This window comes from Pseudophryne corroboree, chromosome 1, assembly GCF_028390025.1.
Source record: "Pseudophryne corroboree isolate aPseCor3 chromosome 1, aPseCor3.hap2, whole genome shotgun sequence".
In the NCBI taxonomy this organism is placed as follows: domain Eukaryota; kingdom Metazoa; phylum Chordata; class Amphibia; order Anura; family Myobatrachidae; genus Pseudophryne; species Pseudophryne corroboree.
In genome coordinates this window covers 1,091,342,404-1,091,362,417 of record NC_086444.1, presented here as the reverse complement: position 1 = coordinate 1,091,362,417, position 20,014 = coordinate 1,091,342,404, and the positions used below count along the sequence as shown (strand labels likewise).

The window sequence follows — 20,014 nt, the reverse complement described above, 5'->3', positions numbered from 1 at the left end:
TATATGGGGTGTTCTACGATTCCCCTGAACAGTGTCCCCTATACATTTATCCAGTTATCTTATGTGGTACATATAAACAACCCTTACCCAATGAATCTGGTGTCTGAATGCTTCCTTTTCCTTTCCTAAACTTGTTGTGTGTCAGCAGCAAATAGATCATCTCCACATAATAACAGCACTTGCTATAATCAATTTGTTATTACATATTTTATGACCGTACGTCTCACAAGTCCAAATGTATGCACAAATATGTGTTGCTGTGGTCTTTGTTTATTTGCAAACGGAATTTATTGCAATGTGATTATGCTTTCTCACCAGGCAAACTATATTAATAATGTGTCAAAAATAATCTCTTATAATTTTCAGTGCTGCAACAAAAATCAATGTATCGGTGGATTTATGGAACCACGGAGCGGCTGCAGCTGATTTATAACCTCCCAGTGACTTCTTTGAACCCAATCCCATATTCAGAAGACTGGATTCACTTTCATGTTAGTGAGATTGTGGACCCGTGTTTTATAGCTGGTAGAGGACACGCTAATACAGTACAGGAGAAGGTCTATAGCAAGCCAAAAAGGCTGAGCACTGTCAAGCAACATAAACTTGGAATTTGGTGTATCCTCTGAGGGGCATTTGCACTTACAGAGAGTTGAGGGAACGCAGGCCTTGGAAAGCATCTGGGGCTATTTCAGATATCTGGTTGTTGCTTAAATCACTGCAATTAGAAACAGTTTTATGATCAGATTATATCCATACTAAAAGTAACATTTTTAAGACAAAATTCTGAGCGGTCATCATAGTTAACCATGTTAATTCAAAAAGATCGTAAAGGAACATACGAGGACCACTAAATCCAGGGATTGTAACGTTTAGATATCAACCATGGCGGTTTAGTACATAATTCAGTGTTATCCTGATATTCCACTGCAGCCCTGATAAAAAAAATTACTTACCCATTTATTATAGACATCTATAAAACAGTGTCTCTATGGGATTTGAGACAGGGTAAAAAGTTGATACTGTAGTTCTCCGAGCAGCTGACCTGCCTGTGTGTACGACTCCATCATACCTGAACTCTAGGAGAGCACGTCAGCAAGCCTACCAGTCACTCTCTCTGCTCTTAGAAAGCACATCACTATTAACCATAGCAACCTCCATAAACCACATTTATTTCATGTTGTTAAGCACTGTAAAAACAGCCTTTCCTATATATTTATGTCTAGCAGTAAAGGTCACCTATGAAAGTGCACGTTGCAGGTTTGTGCACTACCCCCCAAAACAAATCTGCACCTACTGTACTCCAGACAGATTCTGGGCCCAAACGGAAATGCGCATAGTGGAATGAGTGTAAAGTAAACTGCTGAGATTAGCATAGTTCATGTCTTAAATTAATAATACCGGTGACAGGACATCCGAATTGTCACTTTTGCAATGCTAAAAATTGGTCTGACGCAGGGTTATTCAACACGGGGCCTCCAGCTGCTGTGGAACCACACATCCCAGCGTGTCCTGCCACAGTTTTGTTATTAAGCCATGCTAAAACTGTGGCAGGACATGTTGGGATGTGTAGTACCACAACAGCTGGAGGGGCGTATGTTGAATAACCCTTGTCTAACATATGAGCTGAGGCCTAGCTTCCACGGCAAAACGTCTCATGTCCCAGTGATATCACTAATTCCTAGTGATAGGATATATACTTGGGCACTCTTGGCCCTTTGGAAAGGTAGGCAAGTCTTCCAGAAACTGCCTCACCCCCCACCCCCCTCTACACAATCACCCCCCTCCCTCATGGGGCAGCCAGAAAGTATGATCTGATAGGCTGTATACTCATTCGTTTTGGTTCAGGTCACAAAATAGCTTTGTGCACTGTGTATACATGACGGGTACCCTATTGGAGTCTTTATATAGCAAACTAAAACAGTTTAAATACCAGCATAAAAGCTCTATGGAATACTACAGTCCACTTGTAGTTTATGTAGTTCTTCTATATATATATATATATATATAATAAATATCCCCAAGTGACAAAACAATGACCTCTAATAGTTTACCTTTTATCCTATATGGCTATGTTTTTGCTAGAATTGTTATTTGATGCTTCTATACCAAAGTCACAGATGATTAACAAGTGAAAAAGACCTGTGGTTGTGGCAATCAGTGGATAATATTTGCTAATCGTCCATCTGTGAAAAGCTTAGAGAATATTTTTGGATACCCCGTGACCCCCATTAAAGGACTGGTTTGAAATGACTTACATTCTTCGCAGTTTTTTATACGGTGAGAAAGCCCCCGGAGGTATGACCTTGATTGAGTTTTGCTCTAATCTCCTGCAGGGGAAAACAACATTGACCACATAAATCTTCAGAGCTTTCAGGAAGAGTTTTGGCTCGGTGTAAACTTGTGGGACATTGGCAAATGACTTATTGCCTCAAACAACTTGCAATTAAACAATTACATTTTAAGACAGTTTGAAGCCCTTAAACAGTTAAGGGGTGTAGATGGTTTTCAAACAATCAACATTTCTCAACAGCCTCCCATACCACAGGATTGTACAGCAGATGTATTCAAGGCCAGCTGTCTACACAATACAATTCCTAGCATATTGTGTACGTGTGTCACTGCTTTCCTACACAAAGTAAATTCATTTTACCTGTCTCAACTTAAAGACCTTTAATAAAAATAATTGTAAAAAGTCATACACATGTGCTGTAACACAGAGATGCACCACCTGCGGGTTAAGGCACCGTTTGTGGTCCCAGAATCCTTTTCAGTACTGTCAGATATGAAATACCTTCAATGTGAAATATGTGTTTAATATATCTAAACTGGTGTACCTAGATCATACGCCACTGTGGAACTGCAGATAGACCAAAGAGAAGTCTCCATTCTGTCACTTCTACTATAGGTTGAAATAACTTCTTCAACACTTTCCAGGAATATATTAATTACCAATTATTGTTAACAATTATTCCTCAAATAATAATTCCCTTCCATTTAATTACCATTTATTTATTTATTTATTTAAAAATATTATTCTGTGGGACTCGGGGGCAATTCAATTAGTGGCAATGGGCGAGGTGGGGGCAGTTTCATCTTTTTTCTGGCATCTTGACACCACCAACATGGCAGATTATTCCTTGAAACCCATAGAGGGTGATTGTGATGGAGCACTATTGTAATTCTCAGGGATGAGCGAATCTAAACATCGCAATCTATTTGAATACGGGTCACTGAATAACATTGTGCAGAGAGCAGTGATGTGCTATAACCTATAGTAACTAATAAGAGTATTCTGCAGTCTGGTGTAATCGGTTGCTATGGGTTACAGCAAGTCATTACATTCATGCTGTCTTAGTAAGTATGTCTAACAGAATGCATACAGAATGCTCAGAAACCACATCCCAGAAAATTCACACAGTCCTCAGCTAGGTGATATTTCTAAATATTCATGGGAATGAAGCGGCTTAAACAGATCGCATTTCATGGTTGGTTACGAAAAAACAAAAAATTAACTGTTGTCCTGAAGATGATTTGTGAGACACTGAGCTCCGCACTGGATATCGGCCAACATAACATTAATCTGAACAGCTGTAAGAAAGGAAATATTAATCCTATAGCATTGATGTATACATGCACGACCTCAGATGTAAACAGTATCAGCATTGTTTTGTGATCGGGGCCTGATAATCAGCATGCACGGCGTGCAGAAGTCCAGAGACAAAACAAGCTTTTCCCTCGATGAAAACTCTTTGAATTTCAAGTAGGTAAAGAATGAAAGTGATAAATGTTTCTAGATATGTTCTGCATATTTTATATTGCACACTCAGCTGCAAGTCAGATTTGCCCCCTCCAGACCCGTAGTAGCCAGGAGGCAACCTAGTGTAATGCCCAGGGTCTGGAACCACTAGGAAGATCTACGACAGATGAAGTCTACTGAACTCTGATTTGCAGTTGCTGTTTCTGGTTTGTTTCTAGGCTATGCTACAGAATAAACCCCACTATATTTTCACTGTATACTAAGCCTTTGAGAGAGGTAAAGTGGACAGAGATAAAGTACCAGACAATCAGGTGACTACCATGTTACAGGCTGGGTTTGAAAAATGACAGTTAGGAGATATACAATGCCAATATTACAGGCATTGTACAGCGGGGGGCAGGACTACGGTGACGCAAATCAGCGCAAATCACATTATCGAGTACCCTCGGACCACCCACTTGTGCTGTGTAAGTGGGCAGCCGAGGGGGGTTGCGGGAGATCTGCAGCATTGTGGGACACTTGCCTACCTTTCCGGGAGGCCGGGGCTGGCACCTGATTTTCAGGAGCCTCCCAGCCATACCGGGAGGGTAGGCAAGTATGGTGATCGCTTATGCCAATACTTTACTTTCGGGTGCGCTACTGCGTACGGCAAGCAGACATTATCGGACAGGGATCCTAAGGAAAAGCTTAGCAGCCTGATTTGTCAATGATAACGGATATTTAATTTTTGCGGGTATCCTCGGAAAACAGGTGTTTTAGGAGGCTTTCCCATAAAATAGGTTTAATAAATATGCCCCTTACAAAGATCTATTTATCATAATGCAGCAACAGAAAAGTTTTCCCATCTCCACATATTGCAGCGATGTGTAATGTACCATTAACTGTTTGCCATGTAAGCAGAGAGATGCTCAGCCCCCTGGTGGCAGCAGATAGTCCACTTCCCCGGTTAGTCCGAGTCCTTTCTGCACACTGCAGATGGAACTTGAGCTTCCAGGTGCAGCTTTAAGAATAAAATTGTTTAAAAATAGAAAGCAAAAGTAAATAATTCTTATGGGTATAACTTTCAGTGAAAACAATGAGTTATTTTAATTTACCCACACCCACTATCGCAACGGGATAGTAAAGGCTATAGGAGGATTTCAGTTGTACAGGGATAAGTGTGATTCTTTGCACGAGGAAGTTATTGTCTGAGGCCACCAGCAAAAGGGAATCACTGGCTATTGTGGCTCCGGGGATTGTTAATTAGGAAGAAGCCCTAGCCTTTAATGATAATGCCCCGCACTTGTTGCCTCTGGACTTCCACTTCAGGATCTACTGAACGGGAGGTCCAAAGGGTAGGCAAATTAGAGTCAATGAGTATAATGCAAACAGGGCAATTCAATGCTCCATGATGTCTGCCCGCACGTGCTACCACGTATTACCATAAATCAATCTTTGCTCATTTTTCTGTGCACCTGTATGAGTGAAAAATATATCTCCATCTTCACAACTGGTCCATGGCATAGTTGCCTACCCTCCCTCATTCTGCAGAAGACTCCCAGAAATAGTAGCAATCTCCCTGACTCCCTATGCAAGCATGGTCCATGGATATATCGGAGAGAATTTAATTACCCCAAAAAATATTAATTCCCAAATAGGTTTGCCTTTATTCGCTATACTTTTCATTTTATGACATTCTGTTTGGAAATGTTGGTGTATTTTGACCTCTTTTTTTTTCATTATGTCTTTTTATTGCAATATGGCTGCTGTGATATTGCATTGCTGTCTTGAAAAGTTATTTCTGCTTTCATATACTAAAAGTTATTCAATCCAGTCTCTGTTATCAGCACCATGAGAAAATAGATATAAAAGTCAAGATGACAGGAATTTTATTAGCTATAATACATCATCGTCCTGACAAGAAATTGCAAATGCTGGGGTATGTTGATTACGTGGTGAGCAGGAAAACATAATACACAATAATCCTGCTAGGATTTCTGAGCACTGAGAAATATGTTGTGATTGAATATTTTATGGTTTTTCATATTCTTAAGTTTGGTAGTCTGCAGCTATAAAATCAGTAAGGCCTATCAGATAAATGGCACAAAGACATGCAATGCTGATTTTCTACAATTAGTACTACAGCACTGATGGATAAAGGAGGAAAATTCCACGTACAAATACACAGATATTAATCAGAGAATAATGTACACCTCATGGATAACCAAGAAAGGGAGAGGTAGGGGGATAAGAAGAGAGGAGAGTGAGTGAGAGAGAGAGAGAGAGAGAGAGAGAGAGAGAGAGAGAGAGAGAGAGAGAGAGTAAAGAGAGAGGAGATAAAAAAGAAAGGAAAAGAAGAGAGAGACAGGAGAGTAAAGAATAAAAGGGAGACTGAGAAATGGAAAAAAAGAGAGCACATGTGAATGTGGAAGGGACAAAGAGATAGGGAGAGAAGGAGAGAGAGAGGGAGAGTGCATGTAGTAGGAATAGAGAGACATGAAGAGAAGAGAAAGAGGGAGCGAGCATATGGAAGGGATAGAGACAGGGGGAGGAGGAGAGAGTGCGTGTGGACGTAATAGAGAGACAGGGCTAGGAGGAGAGAGTGAGGGAGAGTGCTTGAGGAAGGCATAGAGATACAGGAAAAGTAGGAGATAGGAAAAGTGCATGTGAAAGGGATAGAGAGTTAGGGAAAGGAGGAGTGAGGGAGAATCCAGGTGGAAAGGATAGAGAGAGACAGGGAAAGAAGGAGAGCAAAAGGGAGAGGGTACAAGGTAGGGGTACAGAGATAGGGAAAGTAGGATAGTCTATGTGGAAGCGATGGAGAGACAGGGAAAGAAGGAGAGAGTGAGGCAGAGGGCATCTGGAAGGGATAGAGAGACAGGGAAAGGAGGAGACAGTGAGGTAAGAGTGTGTGTGTTAAAGGGATAGAGAGATAGGGAAAGGGGGAGTGTGCATGTGGAAGGGATAGAGAGACAGGGAGAGAAGGAGTGAATGAGGGAGAGGGTGTGTGGAAAGGATAGAGAGACAGGGAAAGGAGGAGCAAGTGAGGGAGAGTGCAGGTGGAAGGGATAGAGAGACAGGGAGAAAATGAGAGCATGAGGGAGAGGGAACGTGCATGTGGAAGGGATAGAGACACAGACATAAAGAATGACAGCAAGAGGGAGAGTGCATGTGGAAGGGATAGAGAGACAGGGAAAGGAGGAGAGGGTGAGAAAGAGTGCTTGGGAGAGGGGTACAGATATAGGCAAAGAAGGAGAGAGAGGGAAAGCGCATGGGAAAGGGGTAGAGACACAGGGAAAGGAGGAGAGAGTGTAAAGAGTGCATGTGAGAGGGGTATAGAGGCAGAGATAGGAGGAGAGTATGTGGGAGAGTGCATGGGAAATGGGTATAGAGACAGGCAAAGGAGGAGTGAGGGTTAATCCTATTACCCATGAAAGGTGCAATGTGCTGTTGCCGCGATGTTCAAACGATTTGCACCCTTTGCGGGCTGATTTTGGGCTGAATGCCTATGGGGCAGCGAGCACTTTTGTGCAGATTCGGGCTGCCATAAAGTGCGCCCGCTGCCGCGATGATTCGCACCTGTGAAATCTTCATGGCTAATAGGATCGAGTCCAAGGTGTTGGTTTTGTATGCTCTTTAATGAATATACAATAAAAGAAGGCAGACAAGCCCTTGCCTGTGCAATGACACAGATGCCCTGGGTACAGTATATCCCAGAGGTAGGAGCATAAAGAGGATGAAGTGATAAGCAATGTGCTGGGTCAGATATGTGCTGCTTTGAGGTGTACGCAGAGGGCCACTCTATTAAACATTCTGGGCATCCACGTTTGACTTCCATCTCTCTACAGACACACAGCTCCAGGCCTCTATTTGTCCAGATAAATGTGCTTGACTGCTAAGCAGGTAAATCAAAGACACTTTCATAAAAATACTTTACAGCCTATGCTGGAAACTGGAGGATGCACCATCTGGGCAACATAATCCAAAGCAGAAAAGGAAATTGCAGCAATGGCTCACATTGCTTCCACTTAAAATACACTTTTTAACCCATACTGTATGCTGCTTGTAACACCGTATCATGAGGGCAGGTCACTATTGTTCTGTCTGAGTCCTGTCAGAGATTTGCCTAATCCTCCCTTGGGACATGGTAAGCAAAGGGCAGAAAGTCATATATAACAGTGATTACTACATGACACCTTTCATGTACGTCAATGTAACTGGTATGTTCCCATGCTAGCAATGTCCACTTGTAAGCAGTGGCATAAGTTTGTCCCAGTTGCCCGGAGGCAAGATAAATATTGGTGCCCCCCTATTTCCTATATCAAGATAAATGTGTGTGTGTGTGTGTGTGTGTGTGTGTGTGTGTGTGTATGCGTGTGTATGGAGTGTTCTGAAAAAAATGTATATACTGTATTTACACATTTAATGGTCTTTTATTTTAAATCACACATTTCTTAGCAGTCATACCCAGGATTAGAACCCATGACCTGTTACACTGACAGCAGACACTTTACTGATGGAGCTATTTGCTCCTGTAGAGGAAGCATGAGAATTCTAACTATATGAAGTTACGTGTAATTGTCAGAGAAGTTTCTTCATATAGTTAAAATTCGGATATTTCCTATACAGGAGCAAACAGCTTCATCAGTAAGGTGTCTGCTTCCAGTGTAATAGGTTGTGGTTTCTATTCCTGGGTGTGACACTTGTAAAATGTGTATAATAAAGAGGGTGTGATTTGTAAGGTTCAGGGACCAGTGGGGAAGTCGGCCACTGAAAAGACAGCGGCAGCTATCAATTAACTTAATTCAATGGTGTCATAGAATGGGAGGAGAGGTGCCCCCCTTCAGAGCAGGAGCCCGGCAGCAGATGACTCCGTTGCCTCCCAGAGTTCTGCCTCTGCTTGTAAGGTAAATATTTGTCTCTGATTCCTAACACTTTCTGCCTCTTATTTCTGCTGATACATCTATCCCCACCCCCATTGTTTAATACTTGGGGTGCTACTGCCATTTATTTACCACCTCACTCTCTCTTATTGTCACCCATCCAGTGCCACAAGAAAAATGAAAGGCTCTGTGCCACCTGAAACAGTGCCAAGTCCATACAGACAGCTGACTGCATGCTATGACATCATGAAGGTCATGGGTCAAATAATGCCACACCGAGCTGTCTGGAATTGCAAACTTTAATTCAATTGGGATTCCTAGTGTCAGAGATGCTGAAAATGGCTTCAAACTGGTTCTACATTAAGCAATTAGAGAAGATAAAACACTGAACAACACTAACAGTTTCCAGCTTGTTAAAGTCTATTTAAATATGAGATTAATGGCTGTATGGCATAGCGTTATTCATGGTTTTCCATGCAAATGGTAAGATTCGAAAATGGTTATAATGTTTGCTGATACAAGTAAATAACACGGTTAAACATACTATAAAACTAAAATGTAGCCATGCCAGCTTGAGCAGGCAAAATGGTGTGCTTCATTTGATCATCTTTAAGAATAACTACAGACAAAAACTGTTTGTGAACTTACAGCTGTAAACAGAAATAGAAGTTTGCCGCTTTAGGGCAGTGCAGCTACAGACCCACTTTTAGCAAGCTCGAAGCCCTTGAAACAGTCAAATTCAATCAAATTCCGTACAAAGGATTTGAGCATCTCTAGGCTCAGTATGCCTCACAGACTAACACTAACATTGCCCCTAGTGCCTAACCCTAACCCCCCGTACTTACAGTTGGGATCCATCAGGACGCCGCTTACGGTATTCTGACTGACGGGATCCCGACTGCCAGGATCCTGAGCGCATCCTTCCTATATCTTTCATTATTTTACAAACATATTTTGAAACTTTGCGTATGATATTTTAGTAAATACAATATAAACACAATTAGCGCTATATTCCTATTTGGAGGAGAGGTTAGCAAATGAACACACATTCAAGGATATACAAATCCTTGAATGTGTGTTAATTTGTTTAACCTCTCCAAATAGGAATATAGCGATAATTGTGTTTATATTTACTAGAATATCATATGCGCGATTGGGGAATAAGGTATTTCTTCCATTTACATAAACACAGGCTGCTTATCCTATTTATATGCGCAGTGAGGTTCTCTTTTACCAAGTTCTATATTTTGAAACCTGTCTTGAGAGAGATTACCACTCTAAGGGGGTCATTCCGAGTTGATCGCTCGCTAGCTAGTTTTAGCAGCCGTGCAAACGCTATGCCGACGCCAACTGGGGAGTGTATTTTAGCTTTGCAGAAGTGCGAACGCATGTGCAGCCGAGCTCTGCAAAAACAGTTTGTGCAGTTTCAGAGTAGCTCTGAACCTACTCAGCGCTTGCGATCACTTCAGCCTATTTGTGTCCGGGTTTGACGTCATACACCCGCCCAGCGAACGACCAGCCATGCCTGCATTTTTCAGACACGCCTGCATTTTTGCAAACACTCCCTGAAAACGGTCAGTTGACACCCAGTAACGCCCCCTTCCTGTCAATCTTCTTGCAGCCACCAGTGCGAAGGAAAACTTTGCTATAATCTGAGCACAACCACAAAGAGCTTTGTACTCGTACGTCGCACGTGCGCATTGCAGGGCATACGCATGCGCATAAATGCAGTTTTTTCACCTGATCGCTGCGCTGCGAAAATCGGCAGCGAGCGATCAACTCGGAATGACCCCCTATATTCTTCTGTTCGGACATTATCCATGTATACTAAACTGCTGATAAGAAGAACGCACTTGACAGACAAGTATTGCTGTGAAAAAGCTGTAAAATACACACATGACAAAGCCGTAGACCTTACATTTCTGTTATTGTCTCAGGAAGGTTGGTCGGAATCTCTGTTAAGCCTTTTCCTCGACAGTCCACAATGTTATTGCTGCAGGTGCAGGCGGCTGGGCAGTACAAGACGCTGCAGGAAGACACCATGAACGACGACTGCTGACCTGTCATATAAATGATTGTATAATAGTAGTTAGACATGATAATACTAACACCATTACGCTGAGTTCAAAAGATATACCATATAATATCAAAGGTTCATGTGTGTACTACAGAGAGTACACTTTATACAGCGAGGTAAGTAAAACAACAGTCTGAATACAGTAACAAACAAGGTATGTCTGAAGTTGTATAAAGAAAAAGAGGATTTAGAGTAAAAGAGAAGACTTGCCTTCGTCCTCATCTGAACGGTATGTACAAAGAAAATAAACAAATCAATGTCAGTAGAGACCAAGTTGACCTTGCATTAAAGGATTGCTCCAATTTTCCAGTTTCAAAACAAAAAGCCCATAACAAAGTACACATTACTGCTAACAGGTACATACAGTAATCTATAATGCCAATGATCGCTTCTGCAGATGCTGTATGTGTATCCCCAGATGGGGAAAGTCAGACAGAATCAAGAGGTTCTTCCAATTGTTAGATAATAGTTTGACGCACTGGTGGAACACAAACATGCAGGACTACCATGGGTTTAAAAACATAGTAAGGTTTGGTGGCCACCCTAACCCTGTCCTGCCATTGTTCTCTCTCTCATACTTGTTCTAAGTACTGTACTAAAGAAATATAATACTATAGTAAAATAAGGTATGTAATCTCACGTAACCCTGCAAAGTGAACATTTTACCCGGAATACCCAGTAGCCCCTTGGTCCGTACTTGTCAGCAACTCTATATAATCTCACTAAAAAAAACATTGTTATCTTAAAAATACTATTTTAACTTATTTTTATGTAAACTCCAGTGTTATGACCATAATGTTTGTTTACAACCCTGTCACACCTAGTATAATATTGTCATTTTCTTATGATATTATGAATTGTTATTTTGAGTTTTAAGCTATTTTCCCTTATATTCTACCTATGCTACTGTATGTAGTTATGCTATGGTTACTACACCTATAGTGTAATGTAATCACGTTACTGGGTTATTTTGCAATGTTTGTAGGTTTATCCTATGTAGAGTACTGCAAATGCTTTTTGGCTCCTTATGCATAAAAGATATTAGTTATAATATCTTATTAGTCTTCTTTGCTGCAATCCTACTTTGGGTGCTAAGCAGCAGTACCCAAAGTAGGATTGCAGCAAAGAAGGCTAATAAGATATTAGCATGCATAAAACAGGGAATTGATGCAAGGGACGAGTGTGTTATACTCCCGTTATACAAATCACTAGTGAGGCCACATCTTGAATACTGTGTACAGTTTTGGGCACCATACTACAAAAAGGATATCTTGGAGCTAGAAAAGATTCAAAGACGGGAGACCAAACTAATTATGGGCATGGAGACGCTAGAATACGAGGAAAGGCTTTCAAGGCTAGGCATGTTTACACTGGAAAAGAAGAGACTAAGAGGGGACATGATCAACATCTACAAATATATAAGTGGACAATACACAGAGCTTGCGCGGGACCTGCTTTTGGTAAGATCAGCAGAGAGGACTCGTGGACACTTGCTTAGGTTAGAGGAGAGGAGATTCCGCACAATGCAGCGTAAAGGCTTTTTCACGGTAAGGACAATACATGTTTGGAATTCCCTGCCTGAGGGAGTTGTAATGGTGGACTCAGTCAACACCTTTAAGAATGGGTTAGATAAATTCCTAATGGATAAGGATATACAGGGTTATGGTGCATAGTCACGCACTCTAGTTACTATAAAAAGAGGGATAAAACGCAACGGCTGACATCAGCATCAGACAAAATTTTAGACCAAAATAATCCTACATAGGAGACCACAAATAGGTTGAACTCGATGGACAAATTGTCTTTTTTCAACCTTAGATACTGAGGGGCAGATGTATTAAGCCTGGAGAAGTGATAAAGTGGAAGGTGATAATGCTCCAGCCAGTCAGCTCCTAACTGTCATTTTTCAAAACCAGCCTGTAACTTGGCAGTCAGCAGCTGATTGGCTGGTGCGTTATCACCTTCCACTTTATTACTTTTCCAGGCTTAATACATTTGCCCCTATGTTACTGCGGGGCAGATGTATTAAGCCTGGTGAAGTGATAAAGTGGAAGGTGATAACGCACCAGCCAGTCAGCTCCTAACTGTCATTTTTCAAACCCAGCCTGTAACACGTCAGTTAGGAGCTGATTGGCTGATGCATTATCACCTTCCACTTTATCACTTCTCTTTGCTTAATACATCTGCCCCTATGTTACTATGTATAACCTTATCCCAATCTGGTCCTTCTTCCTTTTTTACATTTTAAAATGTTTAGTATAAAAAAAAGCATAAAAAAGCTACTGTATTTTTTTAGGGTGGCCAATATAACTTATTTTAAAAATAGAAAAAAGTAACTAGAAATATAATGTACATACTTCATTTCTACCTAAGTTTAAAGTGCACAGTATTAATATAAATGTATGTTCACGTTTAGGGTATGTATTTACAGTCTATCCAGTCTAGCATCAGTACAGGCAGCGCAGCCCTGATAACCATCTGTATTGTCTTCCCCACCTGATGAGTCTTGCAATGTGGACGGACCCAAAGTTCTAGAGGGTTTACCCAGAAAAGTGCCCTTGTCTTATGCAGCAAATTTTATGGTTATGGGAACGACATTTATAAACCACAAGAGAAACCACTCTTCCATTCATATTGTAAAATAAACAGACGGTCACTTCTGAACCTTAGTGGACATATTACATCCTCACCGCTGCAAATGAATTCCCGCTTTTGAACTTCAGCAACATTGTGTCCTCTCAGGTGACTAGGCCCCATGCACTGGGTATAAAGGCCAACGCGGGGTCTCTGGCGCAGCCAATCGGATAACCAGGCCAGGTTGCAGTCGCAGTACAAGTTATTGGAGTGAAGTCGACTGTGTAAGAGATAACAGAGTTGGGGAAAAATAAATAAATATATATATATATATATATATATATATATACAGTATATATAAAACAAAAAAATAAAATAAAAAGACAAAACACGTCTCAAGTAAATTGCTCTATAGGGGGAGTGTACTGACGGAAAAAGTGAAAAAAAGACCCATAAAAGATTTGGCTCCCAATTAGAAATATCACTAAGTCTTGCTTTATTAGTCTCTATAGAAATTGCCTGCAAAATCCTTTTAACAGGTCACATTCATTTTCTACTGAACAAGGCAGGAAAAAAAAAATTCAATATAAGACTTCTCCTTTTTCTGATTTCCTCTCTTTTTGTTTAATCAAAGAAAAGGGGATTAGTTACTTTTGGCCCCTCAGGACCAAAGCTCAATGTAGCACATGAAATTAAAAGATATAAATGACAGCACAAAGGGCAATTAAGGTTGTTACTTTGACATGGGCAGGGAACACGATGCTTTAATCCAAGTGGAAAATCAAGACTACAAAATAAAACAACAGATTCACTAAACGACATGAATTACTATAGCTGTGGTTTTTAAGATACAAAAAAGTATGGACCGGGCTAGAAGTTACACGTAGGCCTTTCACCATTTATATTCTTTCATTTCGTTTTTTTAGCTGATGTGCTCAGTCCTAACTAAGAAATGGTAATTGATATCAAAACACACAACTCCGTCTCTAGAGCTAATTTCATGTTTCAGATATAGCCAAAGAGGCCATTGAGTTTAATTAGGTCTGCCTGCAGTACAGTCATAAAAGTGTAAAGATTTCTAATTTATCAAATCTGACAGCCAATCAAAGCCTGTCTATGTTCTTAGACGCAATGTGACCTGCCTAATATGTCAATGCAATCTTCGCTGACTTGCTTGGAGAGTAAGTTTTCATCAGTGAGCTCGATGGCAGAAGAAGAAAACGAGCAAGGATAATACCATGGGTTCTTATTGTATTTTATTTTTTGTTAATGGTGCAAAATATAATAAAGGGGGAGATTTATCAAAGCTTGGTGAGAGATAACGTAGAGAGAAATAAAGTACCAATCAATCAGCTCCTAACTGTCAATTTTAAACACAGCCTGTAAAATGGCAGAAGCTGATTGGCTGGTACTCTATCTCTCTCCAAGCTTTGATAACCCCCCCAAGTGTACTATCAGACCTGTGCTTACTATAAAGGCAAATGTATATGGCAGGAGAGGAGTGATTTTTATTTTATTATACTTAATTCATTTTTTTTTTTTTAATTGACATTTCATCTTTTAGGACAGGATGTTGGATAAAGGGGCGTAGGGGTTTAAAAAATTACCCCCCTCCATTTTCTTAATGCATTTTTTAATGACTGTCTTAAAATACGCAGTGCGCCATTATTACTAAATAAGGCAAAACAAATTTTTAAGAAGTTGATATGCACATATACTGTATTAAAATAAATTGTTGGACAAAAATCAAGCCTATATTTGAATAGTAGAACCCCTCTACTTATACCTGAGACCTGAATTGCAAGCGATGAAGAAACAAGATTCCAACACACAGAATTTGAATACATTTTTAAAGCTGCATTATTGACTGTCCCATTTAATAATATACAGACACACACACACACACACACACACACACACACACACACACACACACACACACACACACACACACACAGAATTTGATTGTAGATAAGAACCACTTGGCCCATCTAGACTTCCCCCCACACACGAGATTCACTAATAAGAAGCCACTTACAAAATTCGAAGTTTTGGCATGTGGTTGAAGCTTGCCACTGAAAGCCGAGTGATGTTGTTATTGTTGAGAGTGCTGAAAGACACAAAAGAGAATACAGTTACTGTACATCACCAAATGCAACAACTGAATTTGTAATAAGTTTGTGTATATTCTGCTTGGGTATTTTTTACAGCATAAAGTTTATTGCTTGAAAAGTCTGTTCAACATGCTCTCCATTGCCCACCTTATAGTCATGCTCAGCAATCATATTAATTGCAGTACCCATTAACTACAAACATTTTAAAGTCTACATTGTGGTTCCCACAGGTTTATGTAACTGTGGTTGTGGAGTCCAAAGAATACAGTATTTGGCAACACTGTGCCAAGAGGGCATTCTAGAAATCCACTGTGGGAGTAGCGCTTTGAAAAATGGGCATGAAACAACTTAGATATTCATTATGCCAGTGGTTCCCAAACTCGATCCTCAAGGCACTCTAACAGTTCAGGTTTTAAGGCTATCCATGCTTAAGCATATTTGACTTAATTAGTACCTCAGTTAGATTATACTATCTTTGCACAAACATGGATAACCATAAAACCTGGACTGCTAGGGTGCATCGGGGACTGAGTTTGAGAAACCCTGCATTATGCGGTAAACTAAGTTTTCTTTGCCAATGATGTCTCGATCATCCACCTGACATTTCTGGACAAAAGGCCAGTTGGTCATTTTTATTTTAGGTACTGATAGCATTTCAAATTATGAATTTTAACTTTAAAAATTAAATAAAAAATAATTTTGAACCTGAATTGCTAAAGGATAATATTAACAAATAAAACATTTTTAGTTTCCACATTATTCTTAAGGCCCTAAACGTGAAAACGTTTCCTCGTTGAAAAAAAGACATATACAGTATGCAGTAGGAAATTTACAGAAGATTCTATTTTTTCAAGGTAAAAAAAAGTACAAATGTTAGTTATTGAGTTGACCAAATAAAAACCAAACAAGCATAAAAATATATATATATATATATATTTTTTTTTTAATGAAATATTGGCCAAATGATTAATCATTTTGAGATGACTATACAGGGCTACTAAAACAGTGAAATTACAAAATAGTGATCATATAATATACAGTACATTCACATTTAAAACCATTTTCAGCTGCCTGCCTTCTCACAGCTAACAATAGCCAACCCATTCTTTGGGAAATTATACAAAGGGTCATAGATCAGCATAAAAGAACAGTAATGCAGTAATCCTTTTATACTGAGCCAAATACAAAACCTTGTCATAGTAAAGAATAGAGCATTGCTGTCAATGCCATCCTATACAAAAAAAAAAATGTGCTTAAAAAAAATTGGGATTATAAAGAGAATAAGCAATTCTTACAAACTTGCCTTAACCTGAAGAAGAATAATTTCCCTTCTTTCTGGGGAAGTAGTGCCGCAAGGGGCTTCAATGAGGGACCCAGCTACTCAACCTGAGAAGCGCATTGTGCAGGAAAAATGTGGCAGAATCTTCTGCTTATCAAGGGTAGGCTCGTCCTTCCTAATTTCTAGACTATTCCAATCCCCATCTTCTTAAACAGGGCCCCTCCCACTAGCATCAGCAGAATTTTATTAGAGTCGCAGTGGGTAAGGGTGCAGGCACCATAAATCCTTAATTTATACTCAGCACTCAAGTTGGCAAAAAAAAAAAAGGACACCAGTCCTTGACTAAGATTTGTCTTGATGGGTGAACCAGAAAGACTAGTTAGAAAAAGGTCCACGCTTCCTAACTACAAACACATGTACAGTACATCTATTCTGAAAAATGAACCCACAGAACAGTTGATTGGAAAAATATACATCTCTGGACTAAACTAACGAAATATTTTGAACATTTATTTTTTGTGTTGGCTCCACTGCACCGCCTTCAAATATACATTGTATTTCAAGTATTTTTATTCAAAATATTGATTGATGAAAGCATTTTTATAACAACAAAAGATAGATAGATAGATAGATAGATAGAGATAGATAGATAGATAGATACTCACACCTTTGTGTGGTAACAAAACAATACAAAACCGACCAGAAATATTGTAAAAGTTAAATCTTTAATGACTGACAAGATTAAAAAAAATTGAATATCTCAATGTCCAAAAAGTTTAGAGTTACGTTTTCCTTGTCAGTCATGATTAGAGGCTAGGATAATGGATACAAATGCAGGAAAATATTAATTACTGGTACTTCTGTTCTCTACAATTTAAAGTTAAGTTTTAACATTTTAGGATGCATTGCAATAGTCCCCATTACAGCGCCCTTTCATGCCTCATCTATTCATGTGTGAAATGAACAGGTGTAAATGAGGGCTGCATACATCACATTTATCTCAGTTTATGTGTTTTACCACACACATTTTCCAACGTATAACAGTGGATAAATATAAAGCAGTAATGAAAGCACACAAAAAAAATCTACTTGGAAGACAAGGAAATAAATGTAGACTTGTTTGGAAAAAAAAAGTATTCAGTTTTTAACAGTAGGCATTGTAGCCATTTCACTCTACAATGGACGACTGGCGGCCATCTTGGCCACACCCAGGTAGCATATTTTCAGTCACATCAGAATCAGATCAGTAAATTTGAAGGTCAAGAGGATGAATTACTGAACTCTGTAACTCTAGCAAGTTAGCAGATCTGAGGTTAACTTCCATGCGCCCAGTCAGGTGTGGGAAAACAATGGAGCTCACTTTCTTCCACACCTGATAGGACAAGTATGAGGTGAATGCCGATCCATTTAATGTTTTTCGAAAATTACAACTTTTAATCATTCCTTAAATCTTAGCCCTTAACTGCTTTCACGTCCTGCCAAATATTTCACCAGCAGAATGAAATGATCACATTTAAGTGAATTTAACATGAGCAAATAATTTACAGCATTTTAACAAATAAGTTGATTACTTTTTTCTTCTTCTACATTTAACATTTTAGCCGTCACAGGATAAGGTCACCAAGGGATTTTACTCCAGTGAATAGCCTGCATATCTAATATGCGTAATGTAAAACAAACCAGGTCTTCGGCAAACTAAGTTACAACATAAAACATCTAGCACTATGATATTTGGATATTTGCAAATAAATCTTGAAATATCTCATAACTCAAGATTGTTTTATGTGAGCGCTGGAAACCGCAGAAAACTGGCTCAATTTTACAAAACCTTTTAAAAGCTTGGGACACTTATTTATTCTTATTTAAAAAAAGCTATATATAAATATAGTCAAATTGCTGAAGTAGCACTACTACATAAAGGAGGTAATTCAAATAATTTTGTATTTTGTTGCCCCAAAAACTGAGGTTTTTTTTTTTAGGTATTTGCCTGATGGTCATTATTGGGCAGTTCAATGACCCCCATTTTTTTGAGTGAGAAAATACCCGTTTTCACACAAAAACATAAGGATCCGGGAACTTATCCTGGAACTTATCGGGAATTTTCGTTTTGCCTGACTTAAGGCAGGGGAAACAAAATCCTTGATAATGCCGACTGTCAGGGATAATTGAATCACCCCCTGGGGATCAATTAGCCGTGGTATTTTACAGCGGCTAATTTTTATGTCATTAAATTAAGAAGTAAAGCTGTGTTCTATTAAAGAAGCCTTAATGTGGACTCAGCATTAATCCAAAGAAAGATGGGATAGAGGAACAGCATATTCAACTTAATCGCAGTATACAGTTTGAGTGTTAAATATCCAAAATGCTGACATTTCAGAATGATATGGGTTTTGGAATATTTGCATATAATAATGAAATACCGTGGGACCCAAGTCTAAATATAAAATGCTTTAATATTTCATATACTGTACACCGTAAACAAATAGCAGGAAGGTAATTTTATATAATATTTTAATAACTGCATGAAACTAAAGTGTGTGTACATTGATCCATCAGAAAGCAAAGGTGTCATTATCTCGGTCATACTCAAAAAAAAATTTGTCTAGTGACATTTTAGTTTTTCGAAATTTCAGACATGGGAATTAATCAATGAACTTCATAATGGTTCTTTAAGTAAAAAATATTAATATACACTCACCGCATTGTATTTTTGGAAAGTTTCTTAGCATCGCTCACAAACAACTGTGAAATCTATGGTGATTAAATATATATACGGGATGCGGTCAAGATCCCGCTGGACGGGATCCCGGCGGTCGGAATACCGACACTGGGATCCCGACCGCCACAATCCCGAAATATTCTCCCTCTGTGGGTGTCCACGACACCCATAAAGGGAGAATAAATTAGTGTGCCGAGCGTAGTGAGGCACCGCGTCCACAAGGGGCTGCGTTGCACTCGCCCCCCTGTCAGGATTGTGCCGGTCGGGATCCCGGTGTCGGTATTCCGACCGCCGGGATCCAGTCCGGCGGTATCTCATACTGATCCCATATATACAGCTACTCTGTAATGACTGGCACTCACTCAAACTGGTAAAATCACTTTACTGGGGGCCCTCACAGCAACAATTTGCAGCTGAAAACACATAGACATCCAAAGGTGCCACACTCCCATCATAAACTAAGTATGCTGACCAGGCTTAACATCAACATTTTGGTGTATTACTGTCTTCAGGATGACAGTACCTGAAGACAGTAATACACTGAAACGTGCTTATTTTATTTCGGGAGTGCCGCATCCTTGGTTGTCTATATATTTATATATATTATCATGGATCATGAGACCTTAGACACA

At 39.6% G+C, this 20,014-nt stretch overlaps 1 protein-coding gene and 1 long non-coding RNA gene across 8 annotated transcripts in view; one reads left to right on the top strand and one right to left on the bottom strand.

Moving 5' to 3' along the window:
• Positions 1 to 2,250, top strand: part of LOC134927299 (uncharacterized) — a 105,714-nt gene extending 103,464 nt beyond the window's left edge. For all 3 annotated transcript variants that reach the window (XR_010177599.1, XR_010177602.1, XR_010177598.1), the window contains one exon: positions 367 to 2,250. This is a non-coding gene — a long non-coding RNA (uncharacterized LOC134927299). The remainder of the gene's footprint in view (positions 1 to 366) is intronic.
• Positions 1 to 20,014, bottom strand: part of SLIT2 (slit guidance ligand 2) — a 384,860-nt gene that overhangs the window by 92,592 nt on the left and 272,254 nt on the right. For all 5 annotated transcript variants that reach the window (XM_063921507.1, XM_063921540.1, XM_063921524.1 and 2 more), the window contains exons 7-11: positions 15,309 to 15,380; positions 13,387 to 13,550; positions 10,538 to 10,679; positions 2,256 to 2,327; positions 644 to 715 (exon numbers count right to left, since the gene is read on the bottom strand). In XM_063921507.1, the coding sequence (XP_063777577.1) occupies positions 644 to 715; positions 2,256 to 2,327; positions 10,538 to 10,679; positions 13,387 to 13,550; positions 15,309 to 15,380 (522 nt within the window). The remainder of the gene's footprint in view (positions 1 to 643; positions 716 to 2,255; positions 2,328 to 10,537; positions 10,680 to 13,386; positions 13,551 to 15,308; positions 15,381 to 20,014) is intronic.